Here is a 13821-nt window from a genome sequence, read left to right on the forward strand (position 1 = left end):
AAAAGAGCTTCAAGTTAGCAATAAAGCTTGTCATGCAAAAAATCATATATCATTTTGGGACTGGTGCAGCTGTTCACAAACTGCTTAAGCTATGTTCTTTAATTTTATCTTGTCAAGAGTTCTTAATGGAAGCAAGGCTGGGAATTTAATTTCCTGCTGTTCACTAGTACACCACCTCATCCCCTTTTTTGTTTTATGTGTGTAATTTTTGTTCTTTTTCCTCTCCAAAATTTGATATATAATAGATGTGTGTTTATAAATAACACGTCTGCAGGATAAAGCACTGCAATAAAAACACTATTTTTTTGGCATAGTGCAAACAGCATTGCTATTACAGGTTGTATGGTGGATAAGCATTCTTCCTAGATTGGTGAGGAAATTATAATGTAATTGCCAACATGTCATAAATAACCATATAGAATTCTGATAGTTAAGTGTAAGAATGACTGTAAATTTATGAACAGAGGGCATTTCTGAGAATTTGGGGAATCAGGTGATATCTCTAGTGTGAATATATGGAGTACTTGTTCACGAGTAAGATTAAAGCTTATCTGATAGCTTATCTGATCTATAGCTGACACTTACAACAAGAGATATATATTGAGTACCTGCTATTTGCAGGGTATTAACAGTACTTATAATAGGATTTTTCTTTCTGTCTTTTTTTAATTTATATTTATTTATTTATTTATTTATTTATTTTTGGCTGTGTTGGGTCTTCGTTTCTGTGAGGGCTTTCTCTAGTTGCGGCAAGCGGGGGCCACTCTTCATCGCCGTGCGCGGGCCTCTCACTATCGTGGCCTCTCTTGTTGCGGAGCACAGGCTCCAGACGCGCAGGCTCAGTAGTTGTGGCTCACGGACCTAGTTGCTCCGTGGCATGTGGAATCTTCCCAGACCAGGGCTTGAACCCGTGTCCCCTGCATTAGCAGGCAGATTCTCAACCACTGCACCACCAGGGAAGCCCTGATTTTTCTTTCTTGTTTAGAAAATCCATTCAATTAGGCGAGGGCTTTGTGTTTTAAACTGCTAAGATTACGTAACTTGTTTATATAATAACTTGTTTATATAATGTAATATGGCCATTCTTTTTATATTTTTAATTTTTCACATGATAGAAAGCCATAGCTATTATAAAAATGTGCAAAGTACAGGTAGACACATAAAAAGAATCAGGGAAGGACTTCCCTGGTGGTGCAGTGGTTAAGAATCCACTTGCTGGGCTTCCATGGTGGCGCAGTGGTTGAGAATCCGCCTGCCAATGCAGGGGACACGGGTTCGAGCCCTGGTCTGGGAAGATCCCACATGCCGCAGAGCGGCTGGGCCCGTGAGCCATAATTATTGAGCCTGCGCGTCTGGAGCCTGTGCTCCGCAACAAGAGAGGCCGCGATAGTGAGAGGCCCGCGCACCGCGATGAAGAGTGGCCCCCGCTTGCCACAACTAGAGAAAGCCCTCGCACAGAAACGAAGACCCAACACAGCCATAAATAAATAAATAAATAATTAAAAAAAAAAAAAAAAAAAAAGAATCCACTTGCCAATGCAGGGGAAATGGGTTCGATCCCTGGTCTGGGAAGATCCCACATGTCATGGAGCAACTAAGCCCATGCACCACAACTACTGAACCTGCGCTCTAGGGCCTGCGAGCCACAACTACTGAGCCCGTGTGCCGCAACTACTGAAGCCCACGCACCTAGAGCCCGTGCTTTGCAACAAGAGAGGCCACTGCAGTGAGAAGCCCGTGCACCACAACGAAGAGTCGACCCCGCTCGCCGCAACTAGAGAAAGCCCATGCGCAGCAACGAAGACCCAATGCAGCCAAAAATAAATATATAAATAAATAAATTAAAAAAAAAAAAAGAATCGGGAGAGAAATTTACTCACAATCTAATCATCCAGAATCCACCACTGGTAGCATTCCCGTGTGTGGAGTCCTCTTGCATTCTCTAGAGTCCCCAAAGGCTTGTCTGTGCTCTTCAAGTGTAGAAAACTTTAGTGACTTTGCCTGTTTAATGTTGTCACTGCTTTCATTTACTCAAGCAAAGACTCAACTTTAGACAGTGAGAGTTATTTCTTAAAGCTTTGTCTATGTGATTCTGTTTTATGATAAAAGTCAGGCAAAGTTTTCTAGTTTTCTGATACTGCAGTTTTTCATAAGCCCATTCAGAGGTCTGGCCTGTATTATTAGTTTGATTAAGATTTGTAGAGAACAATGTTTTTTATTGGTTAACAAGGTAGACCTATTTTTCCAATAGCTGAAATTGTTCTAAGTCAGTTTGTCAGATTTTAAGTCAATCTGTTTAAGAGAATATAAAATTTAGAAAATCTTGAGAAATGCCTAGGCTTTTTCAAACCTAATTACGATAGAATAATAGAATTTTAGAGTTGGGAAATAAAAAGCTTGTAGGGCTAAACGCTTTAAAGCCCTCTGACCCAGCTGTGAGTACTTAAGATGATTACTATTTTTTTAAACTTATTTATTTATTATTATTTTTTAACATCTTTATTGGAGTATAATCGCTCTACAATGGTGTGCTAGTTTCTGCTTTATAACAAAGTGAATCAGCTATATGTATACATATATCCCCATATCTCCTCCCTCTTGCATCTCCCTCCCACCATCCCTAACCCACCCCTCTAGGTGGTCACAAAGCACAGAGCTGATCTCCCTGTGCTATGCAGCTGCTTCCCACTAGCTATCGATTTTACATTTGGTAGTGTATATATGTCCATGCCGCTCTCTCACTTGGTCCCAGCTTAGCCTTCCCCCTCCCTATGTCCTCAAGTCCATTCTCCATGTCTGTGTCTTTATTCCTGTCCTGCCCCTGGGTTCTTCAGAAGCTTTTTTTTTTTTTTTTTCGATTCCATATATATGTGTTAGCATACAGTATTTGTTTTTCTCTTTCTGACTTACTTCACTCTGTATGACAGACTCTAGGTCCATCCACCTCACTACAAATAACTCAATTTCGTTTCTTTTTATGGCTGAGTAATATTCCACTGTATATATGTGCCACATCTTCTATATCCATTCATCTGTCGATGGACACTTAGGTTGCTTCCATGCCCTGGCTATTGTAAATAGTGCTGCAATGAACATTGCGGTACATGACTCTTTTTGAACTATGGCTTTCTCAGGGTATATGCCCAGTAGTGGGATTGCTGGGTCATATGGTAGTTCTATTTTTAGTTTTTTAAGGAACTTCCATACTGTTCTCCATAGTGGCTGTATCAATTTACATTCCCACCAGCAGTGCAAGAGGGTTCTCTTTTCTCCACACCCTCTCCAGCATTTATTGTTTGTAGATTTTTTGATGATGGCCATTCTGTTACTATTTTTTTTAATAGCAGTTTTGTAAGTGACTTTAGTGCTGAAACTGGTATGAGATGGTTGATAGGGGGTAGTCTTCCTGATATGCAGGCAAATTGAGGAGTTGTTATTATTAAAAATTGTATACCTTGGTAAAAATTAAGCAAGATATGTGGAGAGATAATTAGATTTTATTTAAATGTAACTGGGTTAACTGGTCTCAGATATCATTTGGAGTCATTTGAAATAGAGGAATCGATCATAGAAATTTTGTGTTTAGACATTTCCCCTCACCTATCTTAAATGTTCTTGCTCTCTTCCTTAGGATATGGTCTAACAGATGATATTGTGATAGAAAAGAGAGGCAAAGGAGACACTTTTGTGGATTGTACGGGTGCGGATATTAAAATCTCAAGCATAAAATTTGTTCAGCATGGTGCCGTGGAAGGAATCTTAAGTAAATATCTGAATATTTCATTTATTATTTGTTCCAGACTTTGTAGGGAAATGGTACTTTCCCTGGAAGATAGAATTTAATAAAATACCACTCTTGAGTAATATGCAAGGCTGATTAATTATTTGTGTACATAGCTTGACAACTGAGGAAGCTTACTCTAAAGTGAAAAATAGTTCAATGTATTCTTGAAAATTTGTTAGTTTAACATTTGTTTCTGTGTGATCATGTTTTTTCTTTTAAAACATTCCAGTATTGTGGTCTGTGTTCTTTGTATTTGATTTAGCCCTGGACTCAAACCAACTATCTTCACATTGTGATAGTATTTATTTCCTGGGATTTGTATCCCTTATTTTGAATTGGGCCTCCTTTTCTTCTCTCTTCTAAGATAGTCATGAAAGTTACTTTCTGATATTTTTTTTTGTAATGAGAAGTGCTTTTTAACTTGATTTTGCATTTCTGAGGGCAAGTCATTCTTTTTTAAGAATGCTGCTTTTAGATTTTATCAATAGAAAATAACTCAAAATAGTCATTGTTTTATAAATTATGAATTCATAATTCCAGTAACAGTTTAAATGAGAAATATTTAGACTGTATCTAATATCAGCTCTAGGCCATTTCTAATATTGGAAAAGACACATTACTTCTTAAAGTATTTGATTGCATGTTTTCATCATAGTTATTCACCGTGGCAAGACTACATTGGAAAACTGTGTATTGCAGTGTGAAACTACAGGAGTCACAGTACGAACATCAGCAGAATTTTTAATGAAGAACTCAGATTTATATGGTGCCAAGGTATGATAATCTCTTATGGGAAGTAGTTTAGGTTTAAGTTCTAAATAAGTAAATAAAATGTCCTGGGACAAGATGTAAATGCATACTCCTGTTCTCTTTCTTCAAAGAAGTTCAGATACTTACATGTACTAAGTCAACCAGACTCAGTTGTATAAGGTTCTTCTTATTTAGCATTTTCAAAACAGAGATTAGAAAGAAAATAATAAATCTCACAGTTTCTCTGTCATACCTTTAAAAGAGGTTAGACCCTTTAAGTTGTAACTTTGTAAATGATGTAGCAACTGCGGCTGGGTTGATTTTTTTAAATTAAATTTTAATTTTGAGATTGTAGATTCACATTCTGTTGTAAGAAGTAATACAGAGGTAGTCTGTATGTGTATCCTTTACCAGTTTCCTCTAATTGTAGCATCTTCCAAAACTATAGTACAGTATCACAACCAGGATAAGATTGATTCAGTCAAGTTGAATATTTCTGTCACTACAAGGATCCTCCATGTTGCCCTTTAAAGCCATATCTAGGTGCCTCTCCTTTTGACCTTCTCATTAATCACAGGCAAACGCTAATCCTTTCTCCATTTCTGTTATTTCATCATTTCAAGAATGCTATATAAATAGAATCATACAACATACAACCTTTTGGAATTGGCTTTTTTTCACTCAGCACAGTTCTCTGGAGCTTCACCCAGGTTTTTGCACGTACCAATAGGTTGTTCTTTTTTATTGCTAAGTAGTATTCCGTGTATGGTTGTTCCACAGTTTAACTGTTCACTTGTTGAAGGACATCTGGGTTGTTTCCAGTTTTTGGCTTTTGTAAATAAAGCTGCTATAAACATTGGTGTACAGGTTTTTGTGCAAACATCATTTTCATTTCTCTGGGGTAAATGCCTAGGAGTGCAGTTGCAGAGCATGTGGTTAGTTGCATGCTTACTTTCTTTAAGAAACTGCCAAACTTTTCCAGAGTAGTTGCACCAGTTTACGTTCCCACTAGCAATGTTTGAGTGATCCAGTTTCTCCATATCCTAAGCAGCACTTGGTATTTTCACTACTTTTTAATTTTAGCCATTCTGATAGGTGTGTGGTTTTAATTTGCATTTCCCTAGTGGTTAATGATGTTGAACATTTTTCATATGTTTATTTGCCATCCTTATCTTTAGTGAAATGTGTATTATGACTTTTGTCCTTTTTTTTCTTTTTTATGGAGATGGACACTCTTTTTTTTTAATTTATTTATTTAATTTATTTATTTATTGGCTGTATTAGGTCTTCGTTTCTGTGCGAGGGCTTTCTCTCGTTGCGGCAAGTGGGGACCACTCTTCATCGCAGTGTGCGGGCCTCTCACTATCACGGCCTCTCTTGTTGCGGAGCACAGGCTCCAGACGCGCAGGCTCGGTAATTGTGGCTCACGGGCCTAGTTGCTCCGTGGCATGTGGGATCTTCCCAGACCAGGGCTCGAACCCGTGTCCCCTGCATTGTCAGGCAGATTCTCAACCACTGTGCCACCAGGGAAGCCCTGTCCATTTTCTAATTGGATTGTTTGTTCTTTTTTACTGTAGAGTTTTAAGAGTTCTTTATAAATTCTAGATATGAATCCCCAATTGGGTGTGTCATTTACAGATATCTTATGCTAGCTTGTAGCTTGTTTTTTCATCATTTTCACATGGGCTTTTACAGAGCAAAGTTTTAAAATTTGATGAAGCCCAATTTATCAATTTTTACTTTTATGTGTAAGAACTCTTTGTCTAGCCCTAGGGTGCAAAAATTTTCTCCTTTTTTTTTTTTCAATTTTACAGTTTTCATTTTACATTTAAGGTCATGAACCATTTCTGAGTTAATTTTGGTATAAGGTGAGTTTTAGGTCAAAGTTCATTTATTTGCTTATGGATGTCCAGTGGTGACTGCACCATTTCTTGAAAAGTGTATCCTTAAATAAATTGGTTTTGTATTTTTATCAAAAATAATTTGAGTATGTTTTTGTGGGCCAATTTCTGGGTTTTCTGGTAGAATAATTCCTCCCACTCTCACTTGTCTTTTTTTTTTAAAATTATTTCAGCTATTATAGTTCCCTTGCCTTTCAATATAAATTCTAGAAATATCTTGTTTGTATCTACAAAAAGTCTTGCTAAGATTTTAATAGGACTTTCAATAAACCTATATATCAATTTGGGGAGAATGGACATCTTTTTTTACGTTGAGTCTTCCCATCTGTGAACATGATATGTCTCTCCATTTATTTAGATCTTTGATTTCTTTCATCAGCATTGTGTAGTTACAACACAAGTCTTGTATGTGTTTTTATAGATTTGTACCTAAACATTTCATTGTAAGTGATATTGTATTTTTAATTTATTGTGCTTATTGCTAGTATATTGAGATACAATTGATTTTTGTATGTTTGTTTATATCCTGTGACCTTGCTGAACCTTCTTATTAGTTCTAGGAGTGTTTTCATAGATTTCATGGGATTTTTCTATGTAGATAGTCATGTCATCTACAGATAGAGACAATTTATTTCTTCCTTTCCAGTCTGCCTTTGGTTTCCTTTTCTTGCCTTATGGCACTGACAAGAACTTCCAGCATTACGTTGAATAAGAGTGGTGAGAGTAGATATCCTTACCTTGGTCTTGATATTGGGGGACTGTATTCAGTATTGGACTGTTAAGTATAAGGTGTTTTTTGCTTTTTTTTTTTTTTTTTTAATTTTTATTTATTTATTTATTTATGGCTGTGTTGGGTCTTCGTTTCTGTGCGAGGGCTTTCTCTAGTTGTGGCAAGTGGGGGCCACTCTTCATCGCGGTGCGTGGGCCTCTCGCTATCGCGGTCTCTCTTGTTGCCGAGCACGGGCTCCAGACGCGCAGGCTCAGTAATTGTGGCTCACGGGCCCAGTTGCTCCGCGGCATGTGGGATCTTCCCAGACCAGGGCTCAAACCCATGTCCCCTGCATTGGCAGGCAGATTCTCAACCACTGCGCCACCAGGGAAGCCCAAATGTTTTTGTTTTGTTTTGTTTTGTTTAAATTAATTATTATTTATTTATTTATGGCTGTTTTGGGTCTTCGTTTCTGTGCGAGGGCTTTCTCTAGTTGCGGCGAGCGGGGGCCACTCTTCATCGCGGTGCACGGGCCTCTCACTATCGCGGCCTCTCTTGTTGCGGAGCACAGGCTCCAGACGCGCAGGCTCAGTAGTTGTGGCGCATGGGCTTAGTGCTTTTTTAAGAATTAAAAAAAATCCTTTTTCAGCTTTATTGAGGTGTAATTGACAGAAATTTTATATATTTAAGATGTCCAATGTGATGGTTTCATATAAATATACATTATGAAATGATCATCACAGTCAAGCATTCATTACCTCACATCATTACCTTTTTTTTAATTCCCCATCCGCTCTTCCCTCTGGCAACCACCTGTTTGTTCTCTGCATATATGACTTTGTTTCTGTTTTGTTTGTTTGTTTTGTTTTTTAGATTCCACATATAAGTGAAATCACACACTATTTGTCTTTCTCTGTCTAACTTATTTCACTTCGCATAATACTGTCTAGGTCCATCTTAGTCATCGCAAATGGCAAGATTTCATTCTTTTTTATGGCTGAGTAATATTCCATTTGTGTGTGTGCGTGTGTGTGTGACACTACATCTTCTTTATCCATTCATCTGTTGTTAGGCACTTAGGTTGCTTCCATATCTTGGCTATTGTAAATAATGCTGCAACGAACATACACCTTTTTGAGGTATGTATATTTTTTTGAATCAGTGTTTTCGTATTCTCATATAAATACCCAGGTGTGGAATTACTGGATTGTATGGTAGGTCTGTTTTTAATTTATAGAGGACTCTCCTTACTGTTTTCCATAGAGGCTGCACCAATTTACATTCCTACCGACAGTGTACTACGATTTCCTTTTCTCCACATCCTTGCAACACTTACTGCTTATTGTCTTTTTGATAATAGCCATTCTAACAGGTGTGAGGTGATATCTCATTGTGATTTTGATTTGCATTTCCCTGATGATTAGTTATCAGGGCACCTTTTCATGTGCATGTTGACCATCTCTATGTCTTCTTTGGTAAAATGTCTATTAGGATCCATTTTTAAATCCGGTTGTTTTGTTTTGTTTTTATGTTGAGCTGTATGAGTTCTTTGTATATTTTGGATATTAACCCCTTATCTGATATACTGTTAGCAAATATCTTCTCCCATTCAGTAGGCAGCCTTTTTGTTTTCTTGATAATTTCCTTTGCTATGCAAAAGCTTTTTAGTTTGATGTAGTCCCATTTCTTTATTTTTGCTTCTGTTTCCCTTGCCTAAGGAGACATATCTAAAAAATATTGCTCAGACCAATGTAAAAGAGGGCACTGGCATTGTTTTCTTCCAGAAGTAGTGTAGTTTGATTCTTTTGTGTGTAGCTGTCCAGTTTTCCCAACACCATCTGTTAAAGAGGCTGTCTTTTCTCCATTGTATATTCTTGCCTCTTTTTATTGTAGATTAATTGTCAAGATGGTGGGGTTCATTTATGGTCTCTCTGTTTGTACCATTGATCTATGTGTCTGTTGTGCCAGTACCATACTGTTTTGATTACTGTAGCTTTGTAGTATAGTTTGAGGTCAGGGAGCATGATACCTCTTGTTTTGTTGTTCTTTCTCAAGATTGTTTTGGCTATTTGGGGTCCTTTGTTTTTCCATACAAATTTTAGAATTATTCTAGTTCTGTGGAAAACGCCATTGGTATTTTGATAGGAATTGCTTTGAATCTGTAGAGTGCCTTGAGTAGTATGATCATTTTAACAGTATTTTTCCAATCCATGAGCACAGTATATCTTTCCATCTGTTTGTGTCATCTTCAATTTCTTTTATCAGTTTTTTAAGTTTTCTAAGTATAGGTCTTTTTTTTTTTTTTTTTTGGCTGCACCATGCATCATGCAGGATCTTAGTTCCCTGACCAGGGATTGAATCCATGCCCCCTGCAGTGGAAGCACGGAGTCTTGACCACTGGACCGCCAGGGAAGTCCCATAAATATAGGTCTTTTACCTCCTTAGTTAGATTTATTCCTAGGTATTCTTTTTGATGTGATTGTAAATGGGATAGTTTTCTTAATTTCTCTTTCTGATAGTTATTATTGTATGGAAATGTAACAGATTTCTGTATGTTAATTTTGTATCCTGCAATTTTACCAAATTCATTGATGAGTTCTAGTAGTTTTTCGGTGGCATCTTTAGGATTTTCTATGGATAGTATCATGTCATCTGAAAACAGTGATGGTTTTACTTCTTTTCCAATTTGGATTTCTTTTATTTCTTGTCTGATTGCTGGGGCTAAGACTTTCAATACTACAATGAATAAAAATGGCAAGAGTGGGCATCCTTGTCATGTTTTCCTGATCTTAGAGAAAACGCTTTCAGCTTTTCACCACTGAGTATGGTGTTAGCTGTGGGCTTGCCATTTATGTCATTCATTATATTAAGATATATTCCACCAATGGACACTTTGTTGAGAGTTTTTGTCATAAATGGATATTGAATTTTGTCCAAAGTTTTCTCTACATCAACTGAGATGATCAAATGATTTTTTATTCTTTCATTTGTAAATGTGTTGTATCACGTTGATTAATTTGTGGATATTGAACCATCCTTGTATCCCTGAGATTAATCCCACTTAATCATGGTGTATGATCCTTTTAATGTATCATTGGATTCTGTTTGCTAATATTTTGTTGAGGATTTTTGCATCTATGACTGTCAAGAATATTGGCCTGTAATTTTTTTGTTTGTTTTTTTGTGGTATCTTTTTCTGATTCTGATATCAAGGTGATGCTGGTCTCATAGAATTTGAGCTTCTGAGTGTGCCTCTTCAATTTTTTGGGATAGTTTAGGAAGGATAGGTGTTAACTGTTCTTTAAATGTTTGGTAGAATTCACCTGTGAAGCTGTATGGTCCTGGACTTTCGTTTGTTGGGAGCTCTTTTATTACTGATTCAATTTCATTACTGGTGATTGATCTATTCATATTTTCTATTTATTCCTGTTTTGTTCTTGGGAGATTGTACATTTCTAGGGATTTATCCATTTCTTCTAGGTTAGAGGATAGGTAGGTCTATAAGATAGGTAAGTCTATCTTATTGCCATATAATTGTTCCTTGTAGTCTTATGTGGTCCTTTGTATTTCTGTGGTGTCCGTTGTAACTTGTCCTCTTTCATTTCTGATTTTATTTGGGCATTTTTCTTTGTGAGTCTGGCTAAAGGTTCGTCAATTTTGTTTATCTTTTCAACGAACTAGCTCTTAATTTCACTGATCTTTTCTATTGCTTTTTAGTCTCTATTTCATTTGTTTGTGCTCTGATCTTTATTATTTATTTCCTTGTCCTAACTTTGAATTTTGTTTGTTCTTTTTCTAGTTCCTTTAGGTTTAACGTTATTGTTTATTTGAGATTTTTTCTTGTTTTCTGAGGTAGGTTTGTATGACTATAAACTTACCTCTTGGAATTGTTTTTGCTGCATCCCATAGATTTTGGATCAATGTGTTTCTATTTTCATCTGTCTCCAGGTATTTTTTTATTTCTTTGATTTCTCCAGTGATTCATTGTTTGTTTAGTAGCATATTGTTTAGCCTCTATATGTTTGTGTTTTTTGCATTTTTTTTCTTGTAGTTGATTTCTAGTCTCATACCATTGTGATCAGAAAAGATGCTTGATAGGATTTCAGTCTTTAAATTTTTGAGATTTGTTTTGTGGCCTGTAGAATTGTCCATGTGCAGTTGAAAAGAATGTGTTTTCTGCTGCTTTTGGATGGAATGTTCTCTATGTATCTATTACGTCCATCTGACCAGTGTTTCCTTATTGATTTTCTGTCTGGATGATGTATCCATTGATGGAGTGTTAAGTACCCTACTATTATTGTGTTACTGTCAATTTCTTACTTTATATTCTCCAAATGTGTCAGTGCATACATATTTTCAATTGAAATATCTCCTTGTTGGATCTATCCCTTTATCTTTATATAATGTCCTTTGTTGTCTCTTCTTACAGTTTTTGTTTTAAAGTCTATTTTGTCTGATATAAGTATTGCTATCCCAGCTTTCTTTTCATTTACATTTGCATGGAGTACCTTTTTTCATTCCCTCACTTTCAGTCTGTGTGTCTTTAGATCTGAACTGAGTTTCTTATAGGCAGTATATATACGGGTCTTGTTTTTGTATCCATTCAACCACTCTATGTCTTTTAATTGGAATGTTTAGTCCATTTACATTTAAAGTAGTTATTGATAGATATGTACTTATTGTCATTTTGTTAGTTGTTTGGGGGTTGTTTTTGCAGTTCTTTATTGTTCCTTTCTTGTCTTTTGTTCTCTTCCCTTGTGATTTGATGACTGTCTTTAGCGTTATGTTTGGATTCCTTTCTCTTTTTTGTGTGTGTATCTATTATAGATTTTTGATTTGTGGTTACCATGAGATTTACATATAGCAATCTTTATGTGATTATTTTAAGTTGCTGATCTCCGAATTTCAAACACATTTTAACAACCTTGCAGTTTTACTCTCCTCCCCCTACAGTTACTGTTTTTTTGACATCAAATTTTACATTTTTGTTTTGTATATCCCTTAACTACTTATTGCAGATATAGATGATTTTACTACTTTTTTCTTTTAATCTTCCTACTAGCTTTGTACATGGTTGATTTACTACCTTTACTGTATAATTAATTGCCTTTATTGGTGAGCTTTTTCCTTTCATAATTTTCATGTTTCTAGTTGTGGCCTTTTCTTTTTTGCTTAGAGAATTCCCTTTGACATTTCTTGCAAAGCTGGCTTGGTGGTGCTGAATGCTTTTAGCTTTTGCTGTCTATAAAACTTTTGATCTCTCCATCAAATCTGAATGAAAGCCTTGCCAGATAAAGTATTCTTTTTTTTTTTTTCAACATATTGTGTAAGTCATTTTATGTGAAATGTCCAGGACAGCCACATCTATATGGATAGAAAGTAGAGTAGTGATTGCCTAGGGCTGGGAGTAAGGTGGGGAAGAGGGGATTGGGGGAATAACTGAAGGATACAGGGTCTCTTTCTAAGGTGATGAAAATGTTTTAACATTGAGTGTGGTAATGGTTGCACAACTCTGTGAATATACTAAAAACCATTGAATGGTACATTAAACTTAAGTGGGTGAATTGCATGGTATGTGAGTTGTATCTCAGGAAGAAGGGAATGATGTAGCCAGGATGGTGGGAAGCATCCTTTGGGCTCCAGCTTTCTCCTTGACCCTCTCTAGCCTCACTGTCCCTACAGGGTGTCTTCCTTCCCACCACGTTCCAGTCCAGGAGTGTCTTGATCTGTCCCTGGCCATCCCTGTTGGCTTTCTCTTCTTTTGGGTGGACCATGAAGTATGCTGGCCTTTCATTAGCTGGTGTCTGATATCAGGATTTCTTCTTTTTTGATTATTGAAGTATAGTTGATATATGATATCTTTTTAGTTTCAGCTGTACAGCAAAATGATTCAGTTTTATATCTGTATATTTTTTCAGATTATTTTGCACGGGTGGAGTATTCTTGAGTTTAGGTTTTTCCCTTTTATCCCTTTAATATATTGTACCCTTTGGCTTTCAGAGTTTCTGCTGAAAAGTCAGCTGATAGCCTTATGGGAGTTCCCTTGTACATAACTTGATGCTTTTCCCTTGCTGTTTTTAATATTCTCTTTATCTTTAATTTTTGCCATTTTAATTATAATGTGTCTTGATATGGTCCCTCTTTGGTTTGATCCTATTTGGGACTCTCTCTGCTTCCTGGACCTGGATTTCTGTTTCCCAGGTTAGGGAAGTTTTCAGCTTTTATGTCTTCAAGTATGTTCTCTACCCCTTTCTCTCTGTGTTCTCCTTCTGGGATTTTTATAATGTGAATGTTGTCCCACAGGCCACTTAAACTGTCCTTATTTCTTTTTATTCTTTTTCTGTGTTCAGCTTCAGTGATTTCTACCTCTCTGTCTTCCATCTAGCTGATTGTTCCTCTGTATCATTTAATCTACTATTGATTTCTTCTCGTGTATTTTTCATTTCAGTTATTGTATTTCGTCTCTGTTTGGTTCTTCTTTATATTTTCTAAGTCTTTGTTACACTTCTCTTTATGTTCTTCCAGGTTTCTCCAGAGTTCTTTGATCATCTTTTGAGCATTACCTTGAACTCTTTATCAGGTGGATTGTCTATTTCCACTTCACTTAGTTCTTGTGGGGTTTTTATCTTGTTCCTTCTATTGGAACATGTTCCTCTGTCACCTCATTTTGCCTAATT

General features: G+C 36.5%; 1 protein-coding gene across 1 annotated transcript in view; it reads left to right on the forward strand.

The window, feature by feature from the left end:
* Positions 1-13821, forward strand: part of SHCBP1 (SHC binding and spindle associated 1) — a 44181-nt gene that overhangs the window by 18179 nt on the left and 12181 nt on the right. Inside the window, exons 9-10 of the mRNA XM_082366811.1 lie at positions 3632-3763; positions 4440-4558. Of these exons, the coding sequence (XP_082222937.1) occupies positions 3632-3763; positions 4440-4558 (251 nt within the window). The remainder of the gene's footprint in view (positions 1-3631; positions 3764-4439; positions 4559-13821) is intronic.

The sequence above is a fragment of the Balaenoptera borealis genome (assembly GCF_965194805.1).
Source record: "Balaenoptera borealis genome assembly, chromosome: 19".
Lineage (NCBI taxonomy): Eukaryota > Metazoa > Chordata > Mammalia > Artiodactyla > Balaenopteridae > Balaenoptera > Balaenoptera borealis.